General features: G+C 46.0%; 1 protein-coding gene across 3 annotated transcripts in view; it reads right to left on the reverse strand.

The window, feature by feature from the left end:
• SHC2 (SHC adaptor protein 2) overlaps nucleotides 1-2,178 on the reverse strand; it is a 53,146-nt gene extending 50,968 nt beyond the window's left edge. For all 3 annotated transcript variants that reach the window (XM_087922696.1, XM_087922695.1, XM_087922694.1), the window contains exon 1: nucleotides 1,533-2,178. In XM_087922696.1, coding sequence (XP_087778822.1) covers nucleotides 1,533-2,027 — 495 coding nt within the window. In that variant the 5' untranslated portion in view covers nucleotides 2,028-2,178. The remainder of the gene's footprint in view (nucleotides 1-1,532) is intronic.
• Between the last annotated feature and the right edge of the window lie 8,064 nt (nucleotides 2,179-10,242).

A 10,242-nucleotide genomic window follows, 5' to 3' on the forward strand; every position in this document is an offset into this window, starting at 1 on the left:
TTAATTAAGAACAAGGGGTTAGTTGTGCAATTCCATCTGCTAATTGGTTCTTTCCAAATGAGGCATTGAGGAGACTGTGTTATTCAAAGACATGATTCTCTTTTATTCAGATTTTAGCCCTGCTTTCTGACCTTGCCTTTTTTGATTAATCAGAATACAGCTGGAAGGGACTTTGGAGGTCTTCTAGTCCAACCCGCTACTCCAGCAAGAGACTCTATACCAGGGGTCTCCAACCTTGGGCACTTTAAGCGTGGAGGACTTCAACTCCCAGAATTCAAAGCTGGCTGGGAATTCTGGGAGTTGAAGTCTTTCACGCTTAGAGTACCCAAGGTTGGAGACCCCTGCATACTGTTCCAGACAAGTGGCCTGTTCAGTCTCTACTTAAAAACCTCCAGCGATGAAACACCCACCATTTCTGGTGGCATGTTGTTCCACTGGTTAATTTTCCTCACTGTTAGGAAGTTTCTCCTTAATTCCAGGTTGCTTCTCTCCTTGGTTAGTTTCCATCCGCTGTTTCTTTTCTTGCCTTCAGGTGCTTTGGAAAATAAATTGACCCCCTCTTCTTTGTGGCAGCCCCTCAAATATTGAAATATTATTTTAGTCTCCAGGCTTTTCATCGTCTTAGTTTTTCTTTTCAAAGTCTCAACATCTTTTTTGTAATGTGGTGACCAAAACTAGATGCAAAACTGGATGCAGGTGTGGCCTTATTAAGGGTTTTATTTACAGTTTAGAGAGCTGTCTGCAAATGATCCTTTCTCTTTCAAGGCTACCCAATATCACACAAACAGCCCATATTGCTCTCCCCAATCCTCTAAATTTCCAGAATGCAAACAAGCAATCTTGGAATCCATAACTCAAGAGAAACTGAGATAGACTTCCTAAATTGTATTCAGCCCCATCTAAATCTATAGATGGCCTCTTACTTCTTAACGTTCAAAATGAAGGTTTATATTCTGCTACTGATGTCGTTCCAGGCCAAAACACCAATTAAAATAATGATGGGGCAATGGGACCAGCTTCTAACAAAAAGAGCTAGAGTCTTGAATATGCTCAGAATATTCTGAATTTGAATATGCTCCGAGTAGTCATTCTATCACCTCTTGCCTGTAACCCACGAGAACAAATTACACATTTCAGGGACACAACAGTGGATGACAAACTATATTCCAGATTGCCTCTGAGCATCTGCGGAGGGCAGTTTCCAAAGATTTCAGAGAGATGGAGACGGAATCATATCACAAAAAGCCCACCTGAGCGCTTTACAAGAGGTAGATAAAACAGCAAAATAGTTCTGTTAAATCAAAGCCCAAACGCTTCCTGTTTGGGGATTGATGGGCAGGGATAAATCTGGGGCCGTCTACTGGGTAGACCCACTTGCTAAATGTGGCAAGCCCACCCCCAAATCTGCAGAACGCCCCCTCCCCAAACAAACAAACATTGAATTAGATCCCAGGCAACGTCCTCACCAAGCCAAGATAAGCTCAGCGGCTTCGTTTGATTGATGGGGGAAAAATAGACAAAAGGCTACTCACCCGGACGATGTAGGAGACGCCGGGGCCTAAAACTCTGTCATCGGGATGCAGCCAACCTTGGACCGGTTTGCTGATGAAACTTCCTTTCCGGCTCCACTCCTCCCCAGGGGCTCGGGGCCCCGGGGCCCGTGGCGTCTTCCTGCCCCCGGCCGCCCCTCCTTTCAGTCTGCTGCAGGGTGTGGCACAGACCGGTTCGCAGGCACTGAGGACAGCAGCCAGGCCTGACCCCGAGGCCGACGAGGGCACCGTGATACCCTCGGCCTCTGCCAGGCTGCCGCTTTTGACCGATGCCGAGAGGTCTTTGCTGGCACTGGACGGGCTGCGGCTGAGAAAGCCGGACGGGCTGGAGAATTTCCACTGGGGCATCTTGGGGAGTAGGGTGCAAAAGGTGGTGACCACCTCCTGTTCCTCCCCCAGGGGAGAAGGGGGGCTGAGGGGGGCAGCAGGGGGGGCTGGGGAAGGGAGAGGGGTGACTGCGGTGACCTTGCTGCTCATGGCTGGCTTCTCGGAGGGCGATTCCTCCCGACGAGGATCATGCTTGGATTCTGTCAGCTTGCCCTGCTGTGGATGGTCTGGCTAAGTGGTTTTAGAGTGCTCGGATGACTCTTGCTCCAACTCAACTCCTATCATCCCTGCCACAGCACATCAGTCCCGTCCTCCCCCTCCCCTACCCTCCCAGAAACAACCCCCCCACCCCCACCCCCTTGGGAAGATCAGTTCACACTATGATGTAATGGCACTGTGGTTTCTACACACACACATGCACGCACACACACACCCTGGCCAACTGCTGCACACTCGGACGGATAGACGGGCGCTGAGATCCTGGCTCTCGCTGGGAAGCCTGTCCATCTCCTTGCAGAGATGGTGTAGCGGGAATTGGGGAAGGGTAGGCGGGGAGAGAGACCGTATAACGGGCAAAGGGGGAAACTGCTATTCTGGTTTCGGGGAAATAATATGAGGGAAGGAAGGAAGGAAGAAAGGAAACATGGATGGGTGTAGAGGAAGGGATGGAGGGAGGGAGGGAGGGTTAGATGGAAGCAATGAATTTAAGGAAAGAAGAAAAGGGGAGGGGGAGAGGAAGGGAGGGAAGGAGGGAGGGAAATAAGGAGGAAAGATAGGATCTAGGGATGGAGGGAAGGGGGAAAGGGGGAAGGAAGGAAGAAAGGGAGGGAAGGAGAGAGGGAGGAATAAAGGAGGGAGGGGAAGGAGGGAGGGAGGAAGAAAAGAAGGGAGGGAAATAGGGAGGAAGGAAAGGAGGAAGGGAGCCAGGGAGGAAGGGAAGGGGGAGGGAGGGAAGGAAGTGGAAGGAAGGAAAGAAAGAAAGGAGAAAGGGAAATAGGGAGGAAGGGAGCTAAGGATGGAGGGAGGGGGAGGGAAGGAAGGAAAGGTGGAAGGGAGGGAGGGGAGAAGGGAGGCAGGGAAATAGAGAGGGAGGGAGCTAGGGAGGAATGGGGAGGGAGGGAGGGGATGAAGGAATAAAGGAGGGAGGGAAGAAGGAAGGAAGGAAGGAAGGAAGGAAAGGAAATTCAAATTGAGTATTAGGATTTAATTCATTTTTCTGCTGCCTTTATGCACTCTTTAACCCAGGTGGCTTCCCAGGAGCTTTGCAAGTCAGGCTGACATTTACAAAACCACGCTCAGAGAAGGAAATCTAATAAGAAATAAAAGGCTAAAGCCAAATTTAGATGAGAACCAAATTACCCCATGTTCATCTTAACCATTTCAGGTGTCAAAGCCTGTCGCACGCACCTGGCAAAATCATTCAGGAAGCAACAAAGCCGGCAGTCTTTGCATCCCCCTGGGGAGCCTCTAGTGTTAGGAAGTGCCACAAGCAATCTTTGCAATCACGGCAGGCCTCCATGTTACTGCCTTTCCTTCCTCACAGACCCTTTAAGACATGTGGACTTCAACTCCCAGAATTCCTCAGCCAGCCATGTCCTTCCTTCCTTCCTTCCTTCCTTTCATCTTTTCTCCCTCTCTCCCTCCCTCTTAAAGTTTCCTCAATACCAAAATAGGGGAATTCTGAGAGTTGAAGTCCATGAATATTAAAGTTGCCAAATTTAGCAACCTCTGCTCCAAGGCATCTGCTGAGGCCTTCATTCATCAGTGGGAAACCGACATTTTAAAAGATTAACAGAGTTGGAAGGGACCTTGTAGGTCATCTAGTCCAACCCCCCGCCCAAGCGGAAGACCCTACACCATTTCTGTCAAATGGCAGTCCAATCTCTTCTTGAAAGTCTCAAGGGATGGCGCTCCCACAACCTCCGAGGGCAACTTCTGTTCCATGGGTTGATTTTTCTGTCAGAAAGTTTATCCTTATTTCCAGGTTCAATCTCTCCTTGTTTGGTTTCCATCCATTATTCCTTGTCGGGCCTACATCTAAAGTTCCTGGAACTCATGATGCGTCTGATCATCATTTGTGTCTCGAGGAATCTACATAGCCATGGCTGCTTCATCGGTGTCACCATCAAACTCCTTTTAGTAGCACCTGGGCAGCAAAACCAAACTGCCTAAAGCAGGCCTACTTGAATAATAATAATAATGTCTTCCATTTATATACAGGTAGCCTTTATGATGACCTGGGACATGGCACAAAAATAACAAAATCACAAAAGTAGATAAATTCCCTTTAATACCTCCAGCTTGGCCCCCAATGTCCAGTTATCCTCGGCTGGAGATCAAACTCTTCCAAAAACAGTCTACAAAGGGAAGAACCCAAAGTGCAGAGAAATTAGAAATAAAAAAACCCAACACGCTGAAGTGATTAACACGACAGGCCAGGATAATACATTGCACACTTCCGAAAGATAACTAAGCACACCCAGTTGGGAGAACGCCAAAACCCAGATAAGCCTCGACAAAGATAATGCACGCTTTGCTTCCAGCAAGATGCTGTGTGCAAAGGCCCTTCTTATATCCTGTTCTCCCAGCTGCAAATAATGAAAGGGATCAGGGCCCTTTTCTCTCCCATAAGCCACCTTGCTCCTTTCTCCATTCCTCCCTGCGTGCCCTAGGATGAAGAGGGGGTGGCCCTGAGTCTTCCTCTGAATGCCCAGCCAGACTGTGCCCTTCCCTCCACAGCCACCACCTGTCTCCACACTCCCACTCCCTGTCAGCTGCTCAATCTCTCCCTCAGAATCAGACTCCAACCAGGGCATGACAGTGTTTGATTTACATTTACACTTACATTTATGGCAGTAGCAATTTTATGGTCAGAATTTGCGGCCATCCCAGCCAGCTTTCGACAAGCAAGGTCAATTGGAGAAGCTACATTTAGTTAACAATCGCACGATTCACTTAATGACGCAGTTAAGATGGTCACAAATCAGGTCTGATCATGTCTTGCTTATGATGGAAATTCCAATTCCAACTGTAGTCGCAGGTTGAGGACTACCGATCAAGAGCCAGAAATCAGGAGTCCTGGAAGTTCAAATTATAAAGATTTTATTGCAAGCTTAAGCTCTCTACAAGAATCTGAACTACTAACGGTCAAAGCAAATTGGTGGTAGATAAGGAATTCACAATGGGCTGGACTTAGCTCTCTCGTGGGCACAAAGAGAATTGAGACTGATGATGTGCTTGACCTCAGGCTCAGTCTGATCATCTCCTACACTACCTGTCTCAGCGATATCTAGGTGATTTGCAAGTGTTAAAAGGTTAAAAAACAAAGGATAATAGAGAAAAAAGCCCCTGCAAAACAGCATAGGAGAGAAGAAGAGCGGGGAATAAATCCAGATGGGAGGGAGGGAAGGAGGGAGGGAGGAAAGAAGGGAAGAGGAAGTGGGGAGAAAGGAGAGAAGAAATTAAGGAAGGGGAGGAAGAGAGGGAGGAAGGAAGACTTCCTGATCCTTTATCGTGCATATGCAGGCAGGCAGGCCAGCATGTATGAAAATAGTGTCTTACAAACCAAAGGCCCACTACATCTTTAATCTGGATTTTTATTTAATTCAGATCTGGGTTTGATCTAGGTTTTGATTTTATCCAGATGCAGATTTGATCCAGAAAAAAAGGGAGGGATGAAGGGAAGAAGAGAGGGAAGAAAGAAATGAAAGGAGGCAGGGAGATGGGGAGAGAGGAAGGAAAAATAGAGCGAAGAAACAAAGAGATGAGGGAGGGAGGGAGGGAGGGAGGAGAGAGAAGAAATTAAGGGAGGAGGGAGGAAAGATTGGAGAGAGGAAGGAAGGAGAGAGAAGGAAGGAAAGAAGAAATTAAAGGAGGAGGGAGGGAGGAATGGAGGAAGGAAGGAAGGAAGGAAGGAAGGAAGGAAGGAAGGAAGGAAGGAAGGAAGGAAGGAAGGAAGGAAGGAAGGAAGGAAAGGAGTGTCAATCCTCCAGACTTTCCAAAGCAGCCTCACCATCTGTTCCCATCTCACTCCTGGGGGACATGAGATGTGATACTTGGTAATGAGATCCTGTTTCCCCTGTCAAGTTGTAATTGCGAAGCCATTCTAAGCCCTCCGCCTTGGAAGCCTGCTTATCCTATGGTCACACCTTGCATTGTCCACACAGATGACATAATTGGTGCGAAGCGGCTTGGCTCCTCTTCACCCACTAGGACATTTTTCCGCTGCAAAAGCATTCATTAAAAGTGATGGAGACTAAACTTCAGAAATGCTTCACTGACTCCTCCAATCTTTTCTTTCAAAACAGGCTCTGAGTTATACTCGGGGGAGTGAAAATGCCAGTAGCATTGTGGGAGAGGCCACCCGCTTGAAGGTCAAGCAACACGACACATGTCAAATTCAGGATAGACCTAGAAGGGACCTTTGAAGTCATCTAGTCCAACCCCCTGCTCAAGCAGGAAACCCTAGACTATTTTAGACAAGGGGCTGTTCAGTCTCTTCTTAAAAACCTCCAGTGATGGAGCAGGCACAACCTCTGGAGGCAAGGAGTTCCACTGGTTAATGGTTCTCACTGTTAGAAAATTTCTCCTTAATTCCAGGTTGCTTCTCTCCTGGATTAGTTTACACCCATTTTTTCTTGTCTTGCCTTTTGGTGGTTTGGTAAATAATTTGACCTCCTCTTTTTTGTGGCAGCCCCTCAAATATTGGAATACTGCTATCCTGTCACCCCTGGTATTTCTTTCCTTTAGACCGGCCATACCCAAATCCTGCAACCATTCTGTTCTGTATTAACATAGTCTAAAAGGTAAATTCTGATTGGTCCACACGAACTGCATTCTGATTGGCCTACTCAACAACCGTCATTGGCTTACTTAGAATCGACCGCGATTGGCCAAGCCGATCATGGGAGATTCAAAGTACTTGTCATTGGCCGGCGAGCCGCGAGCAATCCCTATATGAAGGGCTGCTGGGGCTCCAAGATCTTGTACAGGTCTATAAAATGAAATAAAGAGCTTGAAGTACACTGGTCTCGTGTCTCGGACTGGAACTGATCTACCCAATCTAACACATTCTTCCTATGTTTTAGTCTCCAGGCCTTTAATCGTCTTAGTTGCTCTTCGGTGCACTTTTTCCAGAGTCTCGACATTGTTTTTGTATTACGGTGACCAAAACTGGATGCAGTATTCCAGGCTGTGGCCTTACTAAGGCTTTATGAAGAGGTACTAATGTTTCACGCGATTCTGATTCTACACCTCCATTTATACAACCAAGGATTGTGTTATAACCCTGAGGCATCACAAGGGAGCATAGAAACCAAGCAAAGCCACTTCAAAAAAGAAAAAATCTTACATGAAGAGCTGTGGTGGTGCAGTGGTTAGAGTGCAGTACTGCAGGCTATTTCTGCTGACTGCCGGCTACCGGCAGTTCGGCAGTTGAAGTCTCACCAGCTCCAGATTGTCTCAGCTTTCTGAGGTGGGTAAAATGAGGAGCCAGATTTTGGGGGACAACAGGCTGACTCTGTAAACTGCTTTGGAGAGGACCGTAAAGCACTGTGAAGCGGTATATAAGTCTAAGCGCTATTGCTATGGCTATTACATAAATCAAAAGACCCAGAAACCCAAGAAGACAAAACTGGAGTCATCTACAACATGCAGTGTGAGCCCATATCAGCCAATACAGACAATCCTCAACTTACGACAAAATCAAGGCCTGCCTGTATTTATGACGGTTGCAGTGTCCCAGGAGTCATGTGATCCACCATTTGTGACTTTTCCAGCCGACTTCCAAGGTGATCCTATGATCTTGGGACACTGCAGCAAAGGTCATAAGTATGAGTCAGTGGCCAAGCATCTGAATTTTGATCACATGATCATGGGGATACTACAAAGGCCATAAGTGTAAAAAAACGGGTCATACGTCACTTTTTCCAGTGCTGTTGTAACTTTGAACGGTCATTAAATGAACTGTTGTAAGTCGAAGACTACCTGTACATCCCAGCATTCCCAAATTTTGATCACATGGCCATGGGGATGCTACAGTACAATGATCGTAAGTGTGAGAACTGATCATAAATCACCTTTTTTCAGTGTTGTTGTGACTTAAAACAGTCACTAAATGAACGCTTGTAAGTCGAGGACTACCTATATCCACCACCACCCCCAGAGTTCCAGATAGTGTGAGCCAGTGGTGGGATTCAATTTTTTTTTTACTACCAGTTCTGTGGGCGTGGCTTGGTGGGCGTGGCAGGGGAAGGATACTGTAAAATCTCCAGTCAGAGGTGGGATTTGCTGGTTCTCTGAACTATTCAAAATTTCCACTACTGGTTCTCCAGAACTGGTCAGAACTGGCTGAATAACCATCTCTGGTGTGATCCTGTTGTTCTTTTGTCAAGCATTAAAAATTGGTTGTTTGTTTCCCTAAGATTTGGGGCTGGAAAATTAAGTGGGTCCTGTGATGACCCAAAGGGGCAGGGCACAAAGGCAACTCAGTCAGATAATCCCTTAATTAGCTCCAATTTGGCCCCCAACGTCCTGGTTACCTTCTGGGGTGGAGAAAAACTCTCCCAGGAACAGCCTTTCGCTGCAGAGAAACAAGTCCAAAACATGGTCAACACAAGCTGTAACTTTAAGTCCGATCAAGGCAAGGTGAGGTAATTAGTCTCGCAGGGCAAGAACGGCAGTAATTCAACCCAGTTGGGAGATAACCAAAGTCAACACAAGGTAAACTCACATTTGTTCCCAGCAGACACCGCACTCAGCATGCCTCTCCTTTAAACTCCATCTCCAGGTGCGCCTTGTGAAGGGAATCAGGGCCCTTTCCTCCCCCATAAGCCATGCAACTCACATTGCTCCCTTCTCCATTCCTCCCTGCGTACCCTAGGATGAAGGGGGGGTGGGCCTGGGTCTTCCTCTAAACTCCCTCTCCCTTGTTCTACCTCTCCCCTGCTCTGCCCAGCCGGACTTTGCCCTTCCCCAGTTTCCTCCACAGCCAACAGAGCCACATTGTTCGTCTTCGTCCTCAGATTCAGATTCCGAAGGGGAAATGACAGGTCCCGTTGGTTGATTGGTGGGTTTAGATTGATGGGTTTGGATCCAGCCTTCAGACTAGAACATTGAAATGGACTGTATTTAGCTATTCTGAACTTTTATTTTGTATTTTGTCCCTGTTTGGCTTTAGCCTTTCATGCGCTAACAGGATTGCCCCCAAGTGAGAGAGGCAGCTACATTTAAATATTTATATTTAAATAAATGAACCCGTGGTCTTTTGTTCGCTTGTGTCTCAGCCTTACCCAATTAATGCATAAATCATTTTCAAAGCTTCAAAGGCAAATGGGAATACAGAAAGTATAATTGCTTAAAGGGAGGTGCATTTTCTATTTCACAAAACACAAACACAAATACAATCTAACAGAGAACAAAAACATCATAGAAACAAGTCGCAGACCTCTAACATTGCTTGAGTAAACAAGTTCCTCATTTTACAAAGAGCCAATACAAATCTGACAGCGAAAAACAAACAAATCACGTCACCCTGTTTCATGCTTATCTAAATAAACATAATTTAAAAGAATATTACCGTTATTTACCTTGCACTTAAGCACAGAACTGAAAAAAAGAAATAGCAGTTCAATGTCTCTGTACAACAATGTTAAGAAGACACATTAAAAACCAAGCTAGCTGTTACCCAGACTAAAGGAATAGGCAAAACCCAAAGAAATAACTGTATACAGCAAAAAAAAAAAAGAATATTGTAGAAAAATTAGACTATACAAAGCATACTGATAATATATTACGGTTTTATTGTGGGAATTACGCATTTTTGTTCCCAGTGAAAATATACAGTAATGTTGAATATGTTGTATGATTTCTATGCTATGCTTAATTGTACAACTGAAGTATCAAAGAAGTGATTGTAATTAATAAATCAAGCAAATTTAAATAGTACAGCACTGTATAAATACCAGAGAAGCTTGTCATCAGCACCACAGTTCCCAATCAGAAGATAATAATAATAGTAATAGCATCAATGCTAACAGAAACACCAATTATTAATATTCATCTACTCCTACACAGATAACAGATTTACAGATTAACAGAGATGGAAGGGATCTTGTAGGTCATCTAGTCCAACCTCCCGCCCAAGCAGGAGACCTTACACCATTTCTGACAGATGGCAGTCCAGTCTCTTCTTGAAGGTCTCAAGTGATGGCACTCCCACAACTTCCGAGAGCAACTTCTGTTCCGTGGGTTGATTGTTCTCACTGTCAGAAAATTTCTTCGTATTTCCAGGTGAATTTCTCCTTGTTCAGTTTCCATCCATTATTCCTGGTCTGGCCTTCAGGTGCCTTGGAGAATAGCTTGAGCC

Source organism: Pseudonaja textilis, chromosome 1 (genome assembly GCF_049901715.1).
Source record: "Pseudonaja textilis isolate UNSWEBS1 chromosome 1, rPseTex1.2, whole genome shotgun sequence".
Lineage (NCBI taxonomy): Eukaryota > Metazoa > Chordata > Lepidosauria > Squamata > Elapidae > Pseudonaja > Pseudonaja textilis.